This window comes from Oncorhynchus clarkii, chromosome 27 (assembly GCF_045791955.1).
Source record: "Oncorhynchus clarkii lewisi isolate Uvic-CL-2024 chromosome 27, UVic_Ocla_1.0, whole genome shotgun sequence".
Lineage (NCBI taxonomy): Eukaryota > Metazoa > Chordata > Actinopteri > Salmoniformes > Salmonidae > Oncorhynchus > Oncorhynchus clarkii.
In genome coordinates, this window is record NC_092173.1 from 1,302,609 (window position 1) to 1,325,948 (window position 23,340).

Sequence of the window (23,340 nt, forward strand, 5' to 3'; positions counted from 1 at the left end):
AGTTTATCATTTTAAAAGGCTAATTGATCATTAGAAAACCCTTTTGAAATTATGTTAGCACAGCTGAAAACTGTTGTTCTGATTAAAGAAGCAATAAACGGGCCTTCTTTAGACTAGTTGAGAATCTGGAGCATCAGTATTTGTGGGTTCGATTACAGGCTCAAAATGGCCAGAAACAAAGACCTTTCTTCTGAAACTCATCAGTCTATTCTTGTTGTGAGAAGTGAAGGCTATTCTATGCGAGAAATTGCCAAGAAACTGAAGATCTCGTGCAACGCTGTGTACTACTCTTGCTGGCTCGATGCTGGCCTTCTAGGCAAAGTTTCTCTGTCCAGTGTCAGTTTTCTTTTTCCCATCTTAATCTTTTATTTTCATTGGCCAGTCTGAGATATGGCTTTTTCTTTGCAACTCTGCCTAGAAGGCCAGCATCCCGGAGTCGCCTCTTCACTGTTGACGTTGAGACTGGTGTTTTGTGGGTACTATTTAATGAGCTGCCAGTTAAGGACTTAACTGTAATGGCGTCTGTTTCTCAAACTAGACACTCTAATGTACTTGTCCTCGCTCAGTTGTGGACCGGGGCCTCCCACTCCTTTTTCTATTCTGGTTAGACCCCGTTTGCTCTGTTCTGTGAAGGGAAACTTCTGTGAAACTGGTTTCAGAAGAGTTTCAGAAGAAAGGTCTTTCGCCTATGTAGATATTCCATTTTAAAAAATCTGCCGTTTCCAGCTAAAATAGTAATTTACAACATCAACAATGTCTACACTGTATTTCTGTTATTTTAATCGACAATTGTTAATAATAATAATAATAATTGGGAATGTTGAAGACAAGTATTGAACCATAAATGTACTTAGACCACCAGACCAAAGGGCCTGCACACCAGAAGTGAGTTTGAACTTGAATACATCCAGCTGAGATGAGAATATGGATGTGACAATGAGTAATTACCTATGACGAGGGAAGAGGCTTCATGATTGGAGGTGGAAACAATCGCACAAATGTCTGGAAAATATTTCACCTAAAATGTAAAAGAAATCTCAAGGTATTGTTGTGTGTAAAAATTATGAAAATATACATCAGTGCCTTCAGAAAGTATTCATACCCCTTGATCTATTCTACATTTGTTGTGTTACAGCCTGAATTCAAAATGAATTAAATTGGTTATTGTCTCCTCCATCTACACACAATACCCCATAATAACAAAGTGAAAACATGTTTTCAGAAATGCTTGCAAATTTATTGAAAATGAAATACAGAAATGTAAAGTGTAATTATTCACACCCCTGAGTCAATCAATACATGTTAGAATCAATCACCTTTGGTAGTGATTACAGCTGTGGGTCTTTCTGGATAAGTCTCTAATAAAAGTTTTACACACCTGGATTGTACAATATTTGCACATTATTCTTTTACAAATTCTTCAAGCTCTGTCAAGTTGGTTGTTGATCATTGCCAGACAGTCATTTTCAAGTTTTGCAATAGATTTTCAAGCCAATTTAAGTCAAAACTGTAACTAGACCACTCAGGAACATTCAATGTCATCTTGGTAAGCAACTCCTGTGTATATTTTGCCTTTTGTTTTAGGTTATTGTCCTGGTGAAAGGGGAATTTATCTCCCAGTGTCTGTTGGAAAGCAGACTGAACCAGGTTTTCCTCAAGGATTTTGCCTGTCCTTAGCTCTATTCTCCTTCTTTTAATAACAAATGTTTAATGATGACAAGCATAAATATAACATGATGCAGCCACCACCATGCTTGAAAATATGGAGTGTGGTACTCAGTAATGTGTTGTATTGGATTTGCCCCAAACATAACACTTTGTATTCAGGACAAAAAGTGAATTGCTTTGCCACATTTTTGGCAGTATTACTTTAGTGCCTTGTTGCAAACAGGATGCATGTTTTTGAATATGTTTTATTCTGTACAGGTTTCTTTTCACACTGTCAATTAGGTTTAGTATTGTGAAGTAACTAAAATGTCCATGCTCAGTTCTCATATCACAACCATGACATTCTGTAACTGTTTTAAAGTCATCACTGGCCTCATGGTAAAATCCTTGGAGGGTTTCTTTCCTCTCCGGCAACTGAATTAGGAAGGATTATTGTATCTTTGTAGTGACTGGGTGTATTGATACACTATCCAATGTGTAATTAATAACTTCAACATGCTCAAAGGGATATTCATAGTCTGTTTTTTATAACCATCTACCAATAGGTGCCCTTCATTGCGAGGCATTGGAAAACCTCCCTGGTCTTTGTGGTTGGATCTGTGTTTGAAATTCACTGCTCGACTGGGGGACCTTACAGATAATTATATGTGGCATACAGAGATGAGGTAGTCATTCAAAGATCATGTTAAACAATATTATTGCACACAGAGTGAGTCCATGCAACGTATTATGTGACTTGTTAAGCACATTTTTCGAAGTGTGTAAAAATGATCAAGCAAAAGTACTATAGTGGGCATATTTGTGCATCAGGGCCAGTATTCATGTTGAGTCTATGGGGAGAGTGGGTCACTCTTTTTGTATCATACACAATCATCTAACAGGCAGAAATGGTTATTCCATAGATAGACAAAAAAGGTATCCCAGTGTGCATCGAGAAAAACTAAACGTCACCTTTGTCACCCAGTCCTGGTGGACCTTCCATCGAATGTATGTCACATTCTGAGAAAGCATTGCGTTGTCTATCCCGATGTTAGGCACATTCTCAATTTTTGGTAATTTCTTCCACATTCTGCAAATAAAGATGTGGAACTGTATGAAACAGCACTAAATTATAGTTACAGTTACAGTGTTGGCACAGAGATGTTTGTCTGTCACATATTCTGTGCGATTGCGACCAATCTGTTCAATAACATCACATTCCCATCATTATTTACCAGCAAAGAAATTACAAATTAAAAAGGAATACTTTGAAATGTCTCTATTTGTGTGCAAACCACCCTCTTCGTATCACATAAAAAATAAAGAATAAACTGATATGCTAGATTTGTTATCACCCAAAACCTCAAATTAGGCTATTAAGCTATACATTGCCATGGAAACAGTAGACAGCCATTTTAAGTTACATTGGCCTTTTTTCCTAATACCTTTTTGTTGACATAACAATTTACCTTTAAGATGATGATGCATTCCTGTGATTGTTCAATAGATGCATAAAGTTAACATAAAAAAAACATGTTTACCTCAGAGTCTCCCCCACGGAGGTAATTAATATGATATTCACGCAGCCCTAGAAAGCAGAAAGAGAAAAATAACCCTTTATAATTAATGAGCCGAATGGCATTTAACTTCTCCTCTCTGGTAATTTAATCTGTTGTCAAGCAGAGAGAGGATTTACATTACCTGGGAGTCTCCATACAAAATAGAACACTCATCAGGTCCGGTGTAGCTGCGGGGAGAGAAAGACAGGAAAAACACTAAAGCAGGTCTCAGATAAGATTAGACTTTAGTGAGACATGGTTTAGGCTGCCAGTGTGTGATCTGGTATAACATGGTTGAGACTACCAGTGGGTGATCTGGTATTAGTGAGACATGGTTTAGACTGCCAGTGAGTGATCTGGTATTAGTGAGACATGGTTTAGACTACCAGTGGGAGATCTGGTATTAGTGAGACATGGTTAGACTGCCAGTGGGTGATCTGGTATAAAATGGTTTAGACTGCCAGTGGGTGATCTGGTATAACATGGTTTAGACTGCCAGTGGGTGATCTGCTATTACATGGTTTAGACTGCCAGTGGGTGATCTGGTATAACATGGTTTAGACTGCCAGTGGGTGATCTGGTATAACATGGTTTAGACTGCCAGTGGGTGATCTGGTATTAGTGAGACATGGTTTAGACTGCCAGTGGGTGATCTGGTTTTACATGGTTTAGACTGCCAGTGGGTGATCTGGTATTAGTGAGACATGGTTTAGACTGCCAGTGGGTGATCTGGTTTTACATGGTTTAGACTGCCAGTGGGTGATCTGGTATAACATGGTTTAGACTGCCAGTGGGTGATCTGGTATTAGTGAGACATGGTTTAGACTGCCAGTGGGTGATCTGGTATAACATGGTTTAGACTGCCAGTGTTTGATCTGGTATTACATGGTTAGACTGCCAGTGTTTGATCTGATATTAATGAGACATGGTTAGACTGCCAGTGTTTGATCTGATATTAATGAGACATGGTTAGACTGCCAGTGGGTGATCTGGTATTACATGGTTTAGACTGCCAGTGTGTGATCTGGTATTACATGGTTTAGACTGACAGTGGGTGATCTGGTATTACATGGTTTAGACTGCCAGTGTGTGATCTGGTATTAGTGAGACATGGTTAGACTGCCAGTGGGTGATCTGGTATTAATGAGACATGGTTAGCCTGCCAGTGTGTGATCTGATATTAATGAGACATGGTTAGACTACCAGTGTGTGATCTGATATCAATGAGACATGTTTAGACTGCCAGTGTGTGATCTGGTATTACATGGTTTTGACTGCCAGTGTGTGATCTGGTATTAGTGAGACATGGTTAGACTGCCAGTGTTTGATCTGGTATTAGTGAGACATGGTTTAGGCTGCCAGTGTGTGATCTGGTATTACATGGTTTAGACTGCCAGTGTGTGATCTGGTATTAGTGAGACATGGTTTAGACTGCCAGTGTGTGATCTGGTATGACATGGTTTAGACTGCCAGTGTGTGATCTGGTTGATCTGGTATTACATGGTTTAGACTGCCAATGTGTGATCTGGTATTAGTGAGACATGGTTTAGACTGCCAGTGTGTGATCTGGTATGACATGGTTTAGACTGCCAGTGTGTGATCTGGTTGATCTGGTATTACATGGTTTAGGCTGCCAGTGCGTGATCTGGTATTACATGGTTTAGACTGCCAGTGTGTGCTCTGATATTCATGAGAAATGGTTTAGGCTGCCAATGCGTGATCTGATATTAATGAGACATGGTTAGACTGCCAGTGTGTGATCTGATATTAATGAGACATGGTTAGACTGCCAGTGTGTGATCTGATATTAATGAGACATGGTTTAGGCTTCCAGTGCGTGATCTGGTATTACATGGTTTAGACTGCCAGTGTTTGATCTGATATTAATGAGACATGGTTAGACTACCAGTGGGTGATCTGATATTAATGAGACATGGTTAGACTGCCAGTGTTTGATCTGATATTAATGAGACATGGTTAGACTGCCAGTGTGTGATCTGATATTAATGAGACATGTTTAGACTGCTAGTGGGTGATCTGATATTAATGAGACATGGTTTAGATTGCCAGTGTGTGATCTGATATTAATGAGACATGGTTAGACTACCAGTGTGTGATCTGATATTAATGAGATATGGTTAGACTGCCAGTGTTTGATCTGATATTAATGAGACATGGTTAGACTACCAGGGTGTGATCTGATATTAATGAGACATGTTTAGACTGCCAGTGTGTGATCTGATATTAATGAGACATGGTTAGACTGCCAGTATGTGATCTGGTATTAATGAGACATGGTTAGACTGCCAGTGTGTGATCTGGTATTAATGAGACATGGTTAGACTGCCAGTGTTTGATCTGATATTAATGAGACATGGTTAGACTCCCAGTGTGTGATCTGATATTAATGAGACATGTTTAGGCTGCCAGTGCGTGCGAGACTAGAGGCTCACCAGTAGTCCAGTCTCAGAGGGACTGTCTCCAGGGAACTGATCTGACAGTACGGCTCCAGAGAGGACAGCTCATACAACTGGATCTCTCTGTCTCTGTAACACAGGACACACCGACAGGAACGTTGTCCCTGAGTGCGTTCCAAATGGCACCCTAATCCCTAGTCCTAGTGTACTTCTTTATAGCAGTGCCCATGGTCAAAAGTAGTACACCATATAGGGAATAGGATTCCATTTGGGACGTGGCCTTTAACTGCTACCATGGGTATAACAGGTCACACTGTTCAACTGAGACTCAGCAATCTGGGAATTGACCATGATTTGCGGGGGAACACAGATGTTGTCAAGAGAGTGCGTAGCAATAGACTGCACTAACACAAGACAGTAAAATAAAGGAATTTGTGCAAAGGTAATGCTGTAGTTACTTTTCAGCTAAGCCTACATTCTGAAACAGACAGTACAGCTCTTACCCTGTTCCCATGATAAGTTTGTTGTACTGTGGCATGGTGATAAAATCAGTTGCCCATTTTGGTTTTCTGCTCACAGGTCTTTCATGCTGCATTCAAAGCAAATCATTGAATTTAATTGATGCAAAATTCAAAACACATTTCCAAACTATGACATTTCCAAATTAGGACCAAACTAGGACCACACCCTCTGAGAAGGGTGTGGTCCTACATAAAAAAAGGACAAGTCTACTTCCTCACACTTCAAAACTACTCACTGACACAAATACACACACACACACACACACACAAACACGCTCTTGCTCCTCTTCAGGTTGAGCTCGGGGCTCCAGTAGTAGACGGCCCCATCCTCGCGGACGGTGATGATGGTGCCATCGGGGGTGGAGTGGACGCGCAGAACGGGCTCTCCGTGGCTTAGGGCCCTGACCGTGGCTGGCAGGGAGAACGCCACCTGTTTGCTGCGCAACACTGACTCCTCCTTCTCTGTGTACTCCAACTGCATGTACGTACAGAACTCATCCTGCAGGAGATAGGGCAATGTCACATCAATATAGTACTTTACTTATTCCACAAGCTGCAATAGGCAATAATGCAGGCAAGCAGTGCGAATACATATGACAAATAACATGAGACATATCAAATGGAACATCGAGATAATAGTTATTAAAAACGTTTGTGGTGTATGATAGAAGTGCAACTCAAGAGTGATCATCAGCAGTTGTGATGCAATATATGTACAGTATACTCTAGAAATGGGATATCAAACTAAATTCCTGGGATCAGGCTCAAATAAAATCTTTGTTTGACATGGAATCAAACCCAAACATTTTGAAGGCCAGTTTCATGGAAATTGTACTTAATATTTTGTCAGTTGCTTTCCTTGGGCAGTCACCATTCCACTCTAAGGGGAATAAATATTTTGTGACCTGGGTAAAGGAAATGGATCTTATCATCTCACCCATTCAATCCTCCCCTGGCCAGAATAATCGATCTTCATGAATAGTTCTTGGATCTGGGCATTGTTCTGACGTTCACAGAACAAAGGAATGATGGGACAGACAACAACAACATAGCTGAGTCCAGACATCGTTATCAGGGTTGTTAAAAATACAATGGAACATTTACAGTGTGACAAATAGAAAACTATTTCATTTAGAGAGAGAGAGAGAGAGAGAGAGAGAGAGAGAGAGAGAGAGAGACATATACAGAGACAGAGAGACTGCATGAGAGAGGGGAAGAGAGTTCTATTTCACTTGCTTTGGCAACGTAAACATATGTTTCCCATGCCAATAAAGCCCATTGAATTTAATTTAATTGAGAGAATGAAAGAGACAAAAGATCCAGCCATTTATTAATCTGCCTGTCTTATAATTAAAAGTTGCGTCATCTTGGTGCTTTTCCAGTTCCATTGACACTTACTATGTTGTGTAAGCCCAAACACTTCTTCACTATCAGTCCAAAGTTCAACACATCCAGTGATCTTTGGCCACCCATTTCAAATTCCTGCAGAGGAGAAGGTGTCATTAAACGCATTGGATCACTGAATTCCAAATCGACCCCAAGCCCCTACTTCTGTAGATTTGAAGATTGGATATGCATTATAGTAATAGCTTCATCTTGCCTTCTGATTGGCTAGGGTTCGATTGGAATTAAACACGTATATCCATAAGGAAAGACCATACTAGGTCATCCCAGCAACACATTCTCAAACCATAGTAGAAATGTACCTCAAATGCCAGTTTGAGCTTTGTCAGGCTTTCAAGGGATACTCTCTGCTCAATCTATTTGGGAAAAAAAGATGCATTTTTGTCATTATCGTGTCACAAATGATATTTTTTTAAAGTAATTCCACACAGGAATGAACAGAAACTTCAGATCAAAGCAGTGTTTTAATGCACAATTAGATAATAATGGAATTGGAAAATTGTTTCATAATTGTTCCATTACTTCTGGAAAATGAAGAACAGTGGGAGAGGTGACAAATCAAACTGCTCCTTCAATTCTCACAGCCCATGCAAGACTCCACTTACCAGCCAGTTAATGAACTCAGAGCGCTAGAGATACAAGGGAGGGGAGCGGAGGGGACGAGGTTGAGAGAGGACTCTGGCTAACATAGCACACAATTTCCATTTAATTAACAACACACTAGGTGGCAACGTTGAGTGGGGGTTAGACCCCCGTTTTAGTGGCCCTGAGATGCATGCATCACTCAAACATACACTCACAAACACTCATACACACTAACACATACACGTAACAATATTGCTTCTGTCCCTCTCCTTGTCCCAACCTGGGCTTGAACCAGGGACCCCCTGAACACATCAACAACTGCCACCCAAGAAGCATCGTTACCTATTCAATCTTACACTGCACACACAAAGTGGAGGGTGGGGGAGAGCTACATCTCTGTATGTTCCAAGGGGTGTGTGACACCTTGACATGGTGACATGCCATGTTCTCTGTAATAATGGCCTCTCTCAGATGTGACAACCAGGGTCTCCTAGCAACAGGCCTTTCATGCCTTTCATCCAAGGAGCCTCTGATCTGTCATTAATAAATATCAGGGATAAACACACTAACAAACTCCTGGACTGCCTATGTGTGTGTGTGTGTGTGTGTGTGTGTGTGTGTGTGTGTGTGTGTGTGTGTGTGTGTGTGTGTGTGTGTGTGTGTGTGTGTGTGTGTGTGTGTGTGTGTGTGTGTGTGTGTGTGTGTGGCAGATGTGAAATGACTAGCTAGTTAGCAGATGGGAAATGTGGGGAGGTACTATATACAGTGGGGCAAACAAGTATTTAGTCAGCCACCAATTGTGCAAGTTCTCCCACTTAAAAAGATGAGAGATGCCTGGGAAAAAAAAATCCAGGAAATCAAATTGTAGGATTTTTTATGAATTTATTTGCAAATTATGGTGGAAAATAAGTATTTCTGGCTCTCACAGACCTGTAACTTCTTCTTTAAGAAGCTTCTCTGTCCTCCACTCGTTACCTGTAATAATGGCACCTGTTTGAACTTGTTATCATTATAAAAGACACCTGTCCACAACCTCAAACAGCCACACTCCAAACTCCACTATGGCCAAGACCAAAGAGCTGTCAAAGGACACCAGAAACAAAATTGTAGACCTGCACCAGGCTGGGAAGACTGAATCTGCAATAGGTAAGCAGCTTGGTTTGAAGAAATCAACTGTGGGAGCAAATTATTAGGAAATGGAAGACATACAAGACCACTGATAATCTCCCTCGATCTGGGGCTCCACGCAAGATCTCACCCCGTGGGGTCAAAATGATCACAAGAACGGTGAGCAAAAATCCCATAACCACACGGGGGGCCTAGTGAATGACCTGCAGAGAGCTGGGACCAAAGTAACAAAGCCTACCATCAGTAACACACTACGCCGCCAGGGACTCAAATCCTGCAGTGCCAGACGTGTCCCCCTGCTTAAGCCAGTACATGTCCAGGCCCGTCTGAAGTTTGTTAGAGAGCATTTGAATGATCCAGAAGAAGATTGGGAGAATGTCATATGGTCAGATGAAACCAAAATATAACTTTTTGGTAAAAACTCAACTCGTCGTGTTTGGAGGACAAAGAATGATGAGTTGCATCCAAAGAACACCATACCTACTGTGAAGCATGGGGGTGGAAACATCATGCTTTGGGGCTGTTTTTCTGCAAAGGGACCAGGACAACTCATCCGTGTAAAGGAAAGAATGAATGGGGCCATGTATCGTGAGATTTTGAGTGAAAACCTCCTTCCATCAGCAAGGGCATTGAAGATGAAACGTGGCTGGGTCTTTCAGCATGACAATGATCCCAAACACACCACCCAGGCAACGAAGGAGTGGCTTCGTAAGAAGCATTTCAAGGTCCTGGAGTGGCCTAGCCAGTCTCCAGATCTCAACCCCATAGAAAATCTTTGGAGGGAGTTGAAAGTCAGTGTTGCCCAGCAACAGCCCCAAAACATCACTGCTCTGGAGGAGATCTGCATCGAGGAATGGGCCAAAATACCAGCAACAGTGTGTGAAAAGACTTACAGAAAACGTTTGACCTCTGGGTATATAACAAAGTATTGAGATAAACTTTTGTTATTGACCAAATACTTATTTTCCACCATAATTTGCTAAATAAATTCATTAAAAATCCTACAATGTGATTTTCTCGTTTTGTCTGTCATAGTTGAAGTGTACCTATGATGAAAATTACAGGCCTCTCTCATCTTTTTAAGTGGGAGAACTTGCAGAATTGGTGGCTGACTAAATACTTTTTTTCCCCACTGTCTCAACAGTTAACTTACTAGTGGAGATAGAGAATTGAATCAAACATTGCATTTTGGGTGCATTTGAAACATGTGTAACCACACGATTCAGCATCAAACACCGGGACTATGTCAGGGTTCTAACAGGAGCCATCACACTGCTAGAAGAAATGGTGCTATATACACTGCTCAAAAAAATAAAGGGAACACTTAAACAACACAATGTAACTCCAAGTCAATCACACTTCTGTGAAATCAAACTGTCCACTTAGGAAGCAACACTGATTGACAATACATTTCACACGCTGTTTTGCAAATGGAATAGACAACAGGTGGAAATTATAGGCAATTAGCAAGACACCCCCAATAAAGAGTGGTTCTGCAGGTGGTGACCACAGACCACTTCTCAGTTCCTATGCTTCCTGGCTGATGTTTTGGTCACTTTTGAATGCTGGCGGTGCTTTCACTCTAGTGGTAGCATGAGACGGAGTCTACAACCCACACAAGTGGCTCAGGTAGTGCAGCTCATCCAGGATGGCACATCAATGCGAGCTGTGGCAAGAATGTTTGCTGTGTCTGTCAGCGTTGTGTCCAGAGCATGGAGGCGCTACCAGGAGACAGGCCAGTACATCAGGAGACGTGGAGGAGGCCGTAGGAGGGCAACAACCCAGCAGCAGGACCGCTAACTCTGCCTTTGTGCAAGGAGGAGCAGGAGGAGCACTGCCAGAGCCCTGCAAAATGACCTCCAGCAGGCCGTGCATGTGTCTGCTCAAACGGTCAGAAACAGACTCCATGAGGGCTGTATGAGGGCCCGACGTCCACAGGGGGGGGGGGGGTTGTGCTTACAGCCCAACACCGTGCAGGACGTTTGGCATTTGCCAGAGAACACCAAGATTGGCAAATTCGCCACTGGCGCCCTGTGCTCTTCACAGATGAAAGCAGGTTCAGACTGAGCACATGAGACAGACGTGACAGTCTGGAGACGCCGTGGAGAACGTTCTGCTGCCTGCAACATACTCCAGCATGACCGGTTTGGCGGTGGGTCAGTCATGGTGTGGGGTGGTATTTCTTTGGGGGGCCGCACAGCCCTCCATGTGCTCGCCAGAGGTAGCCTGACTGCCATTAGGTACCGAGATGAGATCTTCAGACCCCTTGTGAGACCATATGCTGGTGCGGTTGGCCCTGGGTTCCTCCTAATGCAAGACAATGCTAGACCTCATGTGGCTGGAGTGTGTCACCAGTTCCTGCAAGAGGAAGGCATTGATGCTATGAACTGGCCCGCCCATTCCCCAGACCTGAATCCAATTGAGCACATCTGGGACATCATGTCTCGCTCCATCCACCAATGCCACGTTGCACCACAGACTGTCCAGGAGTTGGCGGGTGCTGTAGTCCAGGTCTGGTAGGAGATCCCTCAGGAGACCATCCGCCACCTCATCAGGAGCATGCCCAGGCATTGCAGGGATGTCATACAGGCACGTGGAGGCCAAACACACTACTGAGCCTCATTTTGACTTGTTTTAAGGACATTACATCAAAGTTGGATTGTGGTTTTCCACTTTAATTTTGAGTGTGACTCCAAATCCAGACCTCCATGGGTTGATAAATTTGATTTCCATTGATCATTTTTGAGTGATTTTGTTGTCAGCTATGTAAAGAAAAAAGTAGTTAATAATAATCCATCATTCATTCAGATCTAGGATGTGTTATTTTAGTGTTCCCTTTATTTTTTTGAGCAGTGTAGAACCAAAAATACAAGGGTTCATTTCATGTAACCATCTAAATGTTTTATAAAGACCCACAAAGCATTCTTATTGTTTAGCAGTGCAGGACAATCATTATTTATATGAGACTGGAAGGGAGCATCACTCTCATAACCCCATTGCTCTCCAAATCCTTCTATTGACTGACTTCGACTACTGACTCCATTAATATTTCTACCTGAGGCAGAATGTACCTGCTATCACATGGAAGTCCTTAAACGGGCAATCTGGGATTGGTACATCCATTTGTTTTTATTTTTACTTAATGATATATGGCCATTGATTGTTGATTAATGTAACTTAACCTTTTGAGCTTAGTTCAACTGTTTGACACCATCAGAACCCAAAATGTAAGGTGGTTTTACTTTATTGTTTGTAATGAATTTATAAACAAGCATTGTTGAGCTTCAAAACATGGTTCAAACTATCATTTTGATCTCATGAATGGTCAGTTCTTGCATCCGTAGCTCCATCTATTTTAGAGTGGCCCTTTAATGAACAGCTAAACTATAAAGAGAATCTGCTATCTAGCCAAACTATTTCAGCAGAGCAGTATTCTCATTAGATGACTAAAAGAAAGAAGAGGCTAGCATGGAATCCACACAATATTCCTCTGTTTCACTATTGTCTGACTTTATTGAATAGAGCAATGTTCAATGTTTAATTCCAGTGACAGTCTATTAAGAAGAGACAGTGATAGACAGACAACTGTAGGGGCCAAGGTTCAGGTCAATTCCGTTTTCAATAAAGTCAATTCATGAATTCACTTCCTGGATTTCTGGAATGGACTGAATTTATTCCTAACACTGTAGTGACAGTTTGCAATTACCAATCTCAGGGTTGCTCCCCTTTCTCCTGTCCGGTTGAAGGTTGTTATTTGTTTCAATGGAAATCCCTTTAGCAAGACCCAGTAATTGTGTTTGCTTTAGTACACAGCCTTCACTGGTCCTGATAATTCTCTGCCTGCCAGAGGCCCTGTCATGTAATGAGAAAATCGATTCTCAACTTCATTCAAAATGTTATTTCTGGCATAACCTCAAATTGATTTCTCCCTTGGGTGTCTGCTTCAATTCTACTCTACTGACACCTTAAGGTTAAACTCATCATGATACAGATTCTATGAGTCAGTCAGTCAGCGTTTCAGCCCAGTTTAGTATAAAGATAGAGGATGGGGCTGGTGAAATGTAACCACTTTCAAATTCATAGACGGGTCAAACAACTAAAACAAATCTTCAAATGTTTGTGTAACATTACCTTTTTAGGTACCCAATTCGTTTTTTAATTCATCAAGACTGTCTGTCTATGTCACTTGTATCCAGCAAAAAAGAAAATTACATTTGCACTTCCACCATTCCAGAGCTTTTTACATCCTCATGGAGACACGCTCGTGAATAGTGAACAATTAGGCCACTGATTCGTTAGCAACCCTGATGTCTGTCTATACCTGTCTCTAAGTAACAGGTGCCCAACAAACCTTCCTCTGCTGCTGGCTGATAACCAATGCCTAGTAACACCACCCAGGGTATGAGGAAGGTAATGGGTTGGTAGTCACAGACTATATAATAATCCCACAGCATCAAACCACATTCATCTTCCAAAATGAGTTTTCAAGACATACATCGAGAATAAATATTCAAGTGAATAATTAAAAAGCCGACTTCTGTCATAAAAACTATGGGACAGCTGGAGATCGAATTTGAATATTGAAACAATTTTGCAAATGTCGGAGAGCCAGACAGCAAGGTTTATAGAAATCCCCACTGTTGAAAACAAAATGTTAGTCTAAAAGAAATGTGAGATAATGTCTAGATGCTTTTTATAGTGGAGATCAAGATTATAAATTGCTTGGCTGGGCTGATGAGACAGTGGATTGCGCAGCCAGATGGAACAGAGTAAATAGGCATTTTAACGTCATAGATTTAGCCAGTGGTGACTTGTGGAATAGACACCGGCTTGAATGTATTTTTAACCAATCAGCATTCAGGATTAGACCCACCCGTTGTATAATGGAAAACAACGTATTTTGCTTTTTAGTCCAGAACTAGGCTTAATCTCAGTCTGGGAAACTGTCCTTTAGGGTGGTATACCTTGAGCTTGCTGAGGCTGTGTGTGGGATCGTCACTGTAGAGTAGTCGTGACCTCAGTTTGATCTGGTCTCCCATGGTTACAGAGTGGCGACGGTTCTCCTGTCTCAGCAGCTCACGCTCCAGCCACTTAGGAGGTGGCCTGTCCTCTGACACGGCCCCCAGGTACACCCTTGCGACACCAGGGTCCGATCTCTCCCCGCTGCTCTGGCCCCGACATCTTAGTCCCTCGCTCTCCTGCACTCCCCAGCTCAGCAAAGACGCTGTGGAAGAAGAACCCAAAAGTCGCAGGTTAAGTCCAGAAAAGAAGACCCTATTTGAATACTTTGAAAATGCATTCTTCCTTCCTCCCTTCAAGTAATCACTGAACTAACACAAATTGATAGGTATAAGCAATGGTTATATCACAGCTTTCACCAATCCAGCCATGTCAGGTCAGGAATGTAGGCCTAGTCAAGGAAGGGAGGATAGAAGGGTCCATTGATAGACAAACAAAAAATGGTAGTAGCTCCACCTTGCCCTCTGATAGGCTTGGTAGGACTTTCACCATATTTATTACACTGTACCAATCAAATCCTTTCAGATGTCCACAATTGCCAAGCAAGTAGGGGATAGGGGTTGTTTCTGGACTGGTAAACATTAAAGTAAATAAAAGTGAATAATTTGTCTGTGGGTGGCATGTCTAAGCAGAAGGAAGTGCTGTATGCAAGTTCTGGTTTAAAAAATATGCTTTAAATATGCAAATCTGTAATAATTACAGTATAAATCCCAAGTCTCAGACTTCAGAGAGTTGTGTAATTGGTGCTCTGACCTAGAGGGGATCCAACCTTACATTTTCTTGCTGCGTCCACACAGGCAGCCCAATTCGGATCCTTTTTTCATGAATTGGTCTTTTGGCCAACCAGATCACCTCTGAAAAAGATCTGATGTGAAAAGATCTGACGTGATTGGTCAAAAGACTAATTAGTGGGGAAACTAACCGAATTGGGCTGCCTGTAGAAACGCGGCCTTAAAGTCAATGCTGTGAGAGGGAGGAAAGCCCTGTTTGCAGCTACATCCACCAGATAATACAGTCAGTCTCAAAAGCCTTCCAGACAAACCAACCACACAGCAGACGGAGGTTGCAAAATAAGTTGTTCCTTATGTAATGAGCATTAGATAACTACTGTACATCAGCGGGAGTCTGTGTGTATAGCAGAACTTCTCTGTGAGGTTATAAACTTTGCTTGACACAGCCACTTTTATGACAAATTCCGCATGATCTGGCAATTACAATTTTGTTTACCAAAACAGAAGATAGGAGGGGGGCTAGGAATAACAGCATTAAACTCTTATCAAATCTGGGGAAATGTATTTAAACGGAGCTCAAATGAATTTGGTTTCCAGTGTTACATGGTAAATGTAGAGCTGTGCCACCGAGGCCACTTCCACAACCCCTTGACAACAGTCAACAGGCACTGAAAAATAGGCGTTCTGCTCCTTTGGAGAGCAACAACATTGCAGTGCAACAACGCAAAAGCCTCAACCCAAACCACCTGTCACCCCAGCTCAACCTCGTTAGCCCCATGCTGAGATGAAAGCCCACACTGAAAAACAGCAGAGCAAAAAATGTGATAATCAATTAGAAAACCAGCATGGAATCACGGCTGATCTGCTGTTAAAAGCAACAACAACGCAGTGGCTCATGACTGACTCTCAAACTGACAGGAGAAAAAGCTGAGGAGAAGCAGAGGCAGAATACCTGGACACATTCTGAGCCTCTAGTTTCCCAGCAGCTGAAGAAGGGCGCATTTCTTTCCACAGCGGCATCCCAGTAGTCTTTGTATGTCTGTGTCTGTTTGTGTGTCTGTCAGCCTGGTCCAGTGTTCACTTGTCTGTTAGAGTGGAGGAAATGGAGGAGCTCAGCCTTTCAGAACCAGTTCAGCGCACAGCCTCTGCTTCTCAAGGTCTCACATTACCTGACACAGTTCACCTGGACTCACGTGGGTGGCTCTCTGGTAACTAAGATACTCCCTGGTAACTAAGATACTAAGATAACTAACTACTGGATGCATTTCTGCTAATATTGTCTGTTCCACAAAGCAGACAGAACCTTGGATTAGATCTAAAGGGCACCACCCTATTGGTGTAAACCTGCGTAGTTGTCATGTGACTGCCATGTTATAATGATAGTATTACACTAACAACTGTCTCTGAAACCTCATTCTGACGCCTTTTAAAACAGTAGGAATACCCGTGGCGACCCGTCATTCAGGGCAGGTGGGGCAGATAATACCTTCATTATAACATGGCAGTTACATGACAACCACCCACGTGAGTCCGGGTGAACTGTGTCAGGTAATGTGAGACCTTGAGAAGCAGAGGCTGTGGGCTGAACTAGTTCTGAAAGGCTGAGCTCTTCCATTTCCTCCACTCGAACAGAGTGTTGGAGGCCCTAGTCGAAATTGTGTTGTGGGGGAGCACCACACCTTGTGCATTTTTTGAGTTAATTCTGTGCAATTCTACACATTTTGTCAAGGGGCATAGAACATTTTGCAATTGTATAACTATTGTACGATTTTACTCATTTTGCCACGGGGTGGAGAGAAAACCTGCTGATGCACAACCACATTTTGAGATTGCACACTGTGTATTCTACTTCAACTGAGTTCCAAATGTATTTATTCAAATTTGTATTCATTTTTTGGGGTAATTGATCTGCAACCTTACAAAAGCGGGACCGGGGGCTGCCAGTTGCCCATCCCTGCCCTAGATAATATTCCCTACTTGTCAAAAGAAAAGGGAATAAGATGCCTTATAGCAGCGGCATTTGCAATTGGTCTACAACAACAAAAAGTTCTCATATTTTAATTAAAGTACATATATTATAATTCATAGGCTAAGTTTTAAATGTTCATAGAAGTCCTCCAAATGTGTTTATTTTCCTGTTTAAAAAATATAGTGTTCAAAACAAGCTGTACATACTTACTACTCTGCCCCTCAGTTACTGCCAGCAGCAACAGCTCCGCCTCCGTGGGCGATAGGCCATGAGAACATTGCTTGGATTGTTTTGCCAGCTATTTGCTATGAGAGGGAATTGCCCCAATGAAATCACAGGATTTCATATCATAACACTCAACAGCACAAAGTTCTGTTCTGTCAGAACTTCTGGGTCTGCTCTACTCTCCCTCCCAATGAGTTTCTTTCCCCATACGGCTTACTTCCGCATGTGAGACTAGATCTGCTCTATATCAGGTACAGATGACGCTAAAGCAAAAAGAAAAAGACAATAATTAACTTGGAAATAAATCATCTTAACAGTCATTGGAGCCTGGGACCTGATTAACCACACAACTACATCTAACAAGAGTTGAAGGACAGAAGGATACACTAGCTAGAACCTTCTCATCGCGGATCTGGTAACACAAAAAAGCATGGCTAATTTTATTGTTTCTACTGTAGGTGACTGGGTGACATGTTGTGTGGACTAAAATAGCATAAAACCGAATGATTTACAAAGCATGATCAAATTAAATAGCACGCCACAGTCAGGTTTTTGAAAATGTTAGATTTTTAACTAGTTTATCTACCTTTAATAAGCAGCTAGCCTACTAGCTAGTTAGCGCCATAGCCAATTTCAAGACTTTCTAATCTAATATTTGACTAACTCGGAAATATGAAGTTATTTCAGGATGAAACTTAACTTGCTTTGTGACATTATGTTTGTCACGCTCTGTTCCTGTTATTGTCTCCACCCCCTCCAGGTGTCGTTTATTTCCCCCAGCGTATTTATCCCTGTGTTTCCTTTCTCTCTGTGCCAGTTCGTCTTGTATGTTTCCAAGTCAACCAGCGTTTTTCCCGTTCTCCTGCTTTTCGCATTCTCCTTTTTCTAGTCCTCCCGGTTCTGACCTTTGCCTGTTTCTGCACTTTGTACCCACCTGGCTGACCATTCTGCCTGCCTTGACCATGAGCCTGTCTGCCACTTTGTATCTCCTGGACTCTGATCTGGATTTGACCTTTTTGCCTGTCCATGACCATTCTCTTGCCTACCCCTTTGGATTAATAAACATTGTAAGTGTCACGGTCTTCCTCCTCTTCATCTGAAGCGGAGAGGCGAGAAGGATCAGAGGACCAAAATGCGGCGTGGTATGTGTTCATAGTGAATTTTAATAAAGCAAACACTGAACACTGCAACACTATACAAAAACAATAAACCAATGACGACCGTGAAGCTACAAATGAGACCTGTGCTGACACAAGCCACTAACATAGACAATCACCCACAAACAAACAGTGCAACCCAGGCTACCTAAGTATGATTCTCAATCAGAGACAACTAATGACACCTGCCTCTGATTGAGAAACATACTAGGCCGAAACATAGAAATCCCAAATCATAGAAAATCAAACATAGACTGCCCACCCAACTCACGCCCTGACCATACTAAATAAATACAAAACAAAGGAAATAAAAGATCAGAATGTGACAGTAAGACTCCAACCATCTGCCTCCTGTGTCTGCATTTGGGCCTCGCCTTGTGCCTTGATAGTACAAACTGGCCCAGCTTGACTTGGACCAGCTTTTTGAGCTACAGTCATCTTCGTTTTCTTCAGACCGATCAAAGATAGCATATATAATTACGCTAATGTCGGCAAGGGCACTCTCCTGGGCTACGGCAGTTTGGGAACAACAATCGACCATTTGCGATCATGGAATTCATGGCAGAGGAGGAATTCATGGCAGAGGTGAGAAAAGTTTTTGAGTCTCCGGTATCCGGAAGAAAGGCGGCTAGCAAACTGTGGACTTTCGCACATTGGCTGCTGAGAGTGCCTGGAATACGGAGTCTCTTTTCAATACTTTTCTGAGGAGGTAAAGGATGAGCTATCTGCTCGGGAACTGCCAGGGGGACCTCAGCTCTCTTATCGCCTTAACCATTAAAATTGATGGACGCCTAAGGGAACATAGGAGTGAGAGGAGGTCTGGTCTCGGGCACACTCGTGCACACGATATGGCGCGTTCACCTCCTATGGAATCCGGAGGTTTCTGAAGGCAGTTCTTCTGAGAGGATTCAAAGCCACCCGAGCTCTCTTGTTAATCTACGATGGGTGAGTTGGATACTCCTGAGCCTCTGCAGTTGGGAAGAACTAGGCGATCAGTTTGGGAGCGCTCAAGGAGGATGAATAACAACTGTTGTCTGTACTGTGGCGGGGCAGGACACTATTAGGAAACCATTGTCTCTAGTGGGTACCAGTACTATGGTGAGTCAGACTGGGAGTTCCCTAAATCCCCCTTTTTGCTCTTGTACTGTGGGGAGACCAATCTAAGTCTCTGAGTGCTCATTGACTCTGGGGCTGATGAATGTCTTATGGATTCCATGATAGCTTCGAAGCTTGGTATTCCCACTCGGCCTCTCTCTGTGCCCATGGATGCTAGGGCATTGGACAGCCCCTCTATATGGGAAGTCACCCATAGTACTGTGCCCGTTCAATTGCGGGTTTCTGGTAACCACAGTGAGACCATAAGGTTCCTCCTCATTGCATCTCCCCATGTTCCAGTTGTGTTGGGATTTTCCTGGCTACAAAAACACAATCCTGTGATTGACTGGACCACAAGCTCCATCCTGGGTTGGACTCCTTTTTGCCATTCCCACTGCCTTCAAGCAGCACAGCCTTCCCAAGTCCTCCTCAGGATGTTAGCAAGACTGTGGATATCTCTGAATGCCTACTGAATACCATGACCTCCTGGAAGTGTTCAGTAAGGCAGGTGCTACTTCCCTTTCCCCGCACCGTCCTTATGATTGTGCCATTGATCTTCTCCCAGGTACTACACCACCTCAGGGTTGGTTGTATTCTCAGTCTGGACCAGAGACCAAAGTTATGAAGGAGTGCATAGAGGAGTCTCTGGCCACTGGGGCCATCTGTCCTTCTGCATCATACCACTGTCAAAAATCGTTACCCTCTACCTCTCCTCGGCATTTGAACCTCTCCAGGGGGCTACCAGGTTTTCCAAGTTGGACCTTCGGAATGCCTACCACCTGGTTTGGATACATGAGGGGGATGAGTGGAAGACAGCCTTCAACACAGCCAGTGGACATTATGAGTACCAGGTCATGCCATTTGGACTCACAAACACCCCTGCTGTCTTCCGGGCTTTGGTCAAGATGTGCTTCCGGACATGCTAAACCGGTTTGTGTTCGTCTAGAGAGAGGAATAAACCGGCATGATTTTGAAAATCAGTCCACAACCACCTAAATAGTTTTGAAACCATCAGAGGGGAGATCAGTAACAAAGTCAATGAACAGATGAGACCAGGGATGCTGAGGCAGGAACTACTCTGCTGGAGCGTGCCGGGAGGACTTAGTTTGAGCTCACAGAACAGGAATTGTGGGTAGGTTGGACCCAGGTGCAGAGAAGAGACCAGATGAGGAATCAGTGGTGCATAATACTTTACTGAGAAATGGTAGTCGTAGGATCACAGTACACTTGGAAAAAAAACTAAGTCTTGACTACTCACTCAGGAAACGACCGCACACGATAAACAATTCAAGCTTCTGCAAAGGACCACATAAAACACATTTTTTAACAGGTACACAATAATGAAATAATAAGACACCTGAGCCCAATACAAGTCTCCACATCTACATCCCAGACCACAGGGGATACGGTACAAGATGGAACGGGAATGCAGGTCCTCCGGCATTCGGGTGCCGAATCCGTGATTTTCATCTTCGACCATGAGATGGTGGGGTTGTGGCGTTGGAGCCATGGGAGGCCGAGGATGATCCTCTGATCTGCTGCATTCATGATGAGGAAGGGAATATTCTCCTGATGAATGGACTCCACAGTGAGTGTGAGTGGTGATGATGTGTGTGATGGTTCTGGATCCTAGTGGTCGATTATCAAGGGCTTGGACCAGAAACGGAGATTAGAGTGGGTATGAGGTGATATTAAGAGAGGAGGCGAGAGTTTGGTCATTAAAGTTCCACGCGGCTTCGGAATCCACCAGCACTGTAGAAAGAGTACCTGAGGGACAGCCAGCTAGTGTGATCGACACTAAAAAGGGTCTGGCAGAAAATGAGGATGGGATACTTACACCTGCGCCAGGGGGTGGACGATCACGTGCCTGTCCTTCTGATCTCGTGGATCCAGAGTTAGGACGTACCGGACACTGCTGAAGCCCTCCTAGACCCCAATAGGGATAGAGTCCCAGCTGTTTACATCTACATCATTCAGCCGCAGAGAGGCATGTGACCCCTACCTCCATGGGCTCAGGCTCTGATACAGAGTGGTCACTGTAGGAGGGAGAGAAGGGATGAGGGTACCGACGCTCCCGAAGTAGGTTATCCAGACGGATGGCCATCACGATGTGTGCGTCCACGGAGAGTGTCATCTCAACATGCCAGTAGAGAACTCCTTGCGCAGTCCTCTACTGAATAGCGTACGGCGCGCCGGCTCAATCCATCCGCTGGATGCTGCTACAGTCAGGAAGCTGAGCGTGTACTCGGCAGCGGTCTAGTCACCCTGACGTAGTTGGAATAGGTGCACCCCCCTCTCCCTGCCCTCCAGTTGGTGAGCGAAGATACCTCTGAACAGAGCCATGAACCCCTCATATGAATCCATCTCCTCCTCCATCTCCCAGACAACCGTAGCCCACTCCAACAGCAGAGAAATAACCGTGGCAACCTTGGACCTCTCAGTAGTGGGAGCTCCCATCTGGTGCGCAAAATAGAAGGAGCACTGGAGTAGGAAGCCACGGCATTTAGATGAGGTTCCATCATATTTATCCGGGAGGGACAGACGGGCATCGCTGATCTGGGTGGACTGCCGAGTTTACGGGTGTGCTCGACTAAGTAGGTATCTCTGTTCGTCAACCATCTGGGAGATGTCCTGATTACCCACTGCTTCCATTTGTTGAGGCGGTATTCTTTAACTTATACGCTCGGAGTTGGAAAGCAAGCGCAAGTTTAATAATAACAGGACCATAGCCCACCATAACAAGCAGCATGTGGACATGAAACACAGTCAGTACTGCCTGGGGAAGGTAACTAAGGAGGAGACAGATATAGGGGAGGTAATCAGTAAAGTGATGGAGTCCAGCTGTGCCTAATGATGAAGCGCAGGTGCGAGGGTGATGATGAATGCCAGGTGCACGTGATGATGAATGCCAGGTGCGCGTAATGATGAATGCTAGGACCGGTGGTTAGTAAATCCTGCGACGTGGACCACTGGAGGGGAGGAGCGGGAGTAGACGTGACAAAGAGGCCGGACAAGTGAATACGAGCATCAATGGTCAGAGGTTATGATGATATGTTGTCGGGTCATATAAAACATTGATTATGTGGGGCAGACTGGAGTTGTGGGGCAGACTGGAGTTGTGGGGCAGACTGGAGTTGTGGGGCAAACTGGAGTTGTGGGGCAGACTGGAGTTGTGGGGCAGACCGGAGTTGTGGGGCAGACCGGAGTTGTGGGGCAGACCGGAGTTGTGGGGCAGACTGGAGTTGTGGGGCAGACCGGAGTTGTGGGGCAGACCGGAGTTGTGGGGCAGACCGGAGTTGTGGGGCAGACCGGAGTTGTGGGGCAGACCGGAGTTGTGGGGCAGACTGGAGTTGTGGGGCAGACTGGAGTTGTGGGGCAGACCGGAGTTGTGGGGCAGACCGGAGTTGTGGGGCAGACTGGAGTTGTGAGGCAGACCGGAGTTGCTTTTCCAAATATTATTTTGATAGATTTCAAAATTTGACACAAACAAATTTGTCTGCTATAGTCAAAGCAGCTAACTTCAAACCAAAGCCAACCTCCTGATGAGGTTCCTAGGTGTCACTACAGTATTTTAAAACCTCCTTTATTTTTGCTCTTGCAAATATGTCTGCATCTTCGGAAGTTTACATTTTATCCATGCCAGACTTTTCCAAATGTCAGTCGTGAAGCTGATAACAGCAATGCCCATAGCGCCGGAAGAAATGGCAGCAGTTTTACGGGCGCCCAACCAATTGTGCTATTATGTGTTTTTCGCGTTATTTGTAACTTATTTTGTGTATAATGTTTCTGCAACCGTATCTTACGGCAAAAAATTGCTTCTGTATATTAGGACAGCGATCACTCACCTCGGAATAGATTAAGATTTTTTCTTCAACAAGCAAGA

The 23,340-nt window shown here is 43.6% G+C and overlaps 1 protein-coding gene across 2 annotated transcripts in view; it reads right to left on the bottom strand.

Moving 5' to 3' along the window:
- The window catches only part of LOC139386086 (WD40 repeat domain 95), a 29,949-nt gene extending 13,918 nt beyond the window's left edge, over nt 1-16,031 (bottom strand). Inside the window, exons 1-13 of one of the 2 annotated variants that reach the window (XM_071131508.1) lie at nt 15,964-16,031; nt 14,441-14,485; nt 14,226-14,364; nt 7,851-7,904; nt 7,543-7,626; nt 7,082-7,147; nt 6,413-6,643; nt 6,127-6,212; nt 5,660-5,752; nt 3,349-3,394; nt 3,189-3,235; nt 2,620-2,737; nt 949-1,018 (exon numbers count right to left, since the gene is read on the bottom strand). In XM_071131508.1, the coding sequence (XP_070987609.1) occupies nt 949-1,018; nt 2,620-2,737; nt 3,189-3,235; nt 3,349-3,394; nt 5,660-5,752; nt 6,127-6,212; nt 6,413-6,643; nt 7,082-7,147; nt 7,543-7,626; nt 7,851-7,904; nt 14,226-14,364; nt 14,441-14,485; nt 15,964-16,031 (1,147 nt within the window). Of the gene's footprint in view, nt 1-948; nt 1,019-2,619; nt 2,738-3,188; nt 3,236-3,348; nt 3,395-5,659; nt 5,753-6,126; nt 6,213-6,412; nt 6,644-7,081; nt 7,148-7,542; nt 7,627-7,850; nt 7,905-14,225; nt 14,486-15,963 lie in introns of both variants that reach the window. The other variant, XM_071131507.1, reaches the window with a different exon arrangement.
- Nucleotides 16,032-23,340: the final 7,309 nt, after the last annotated feature.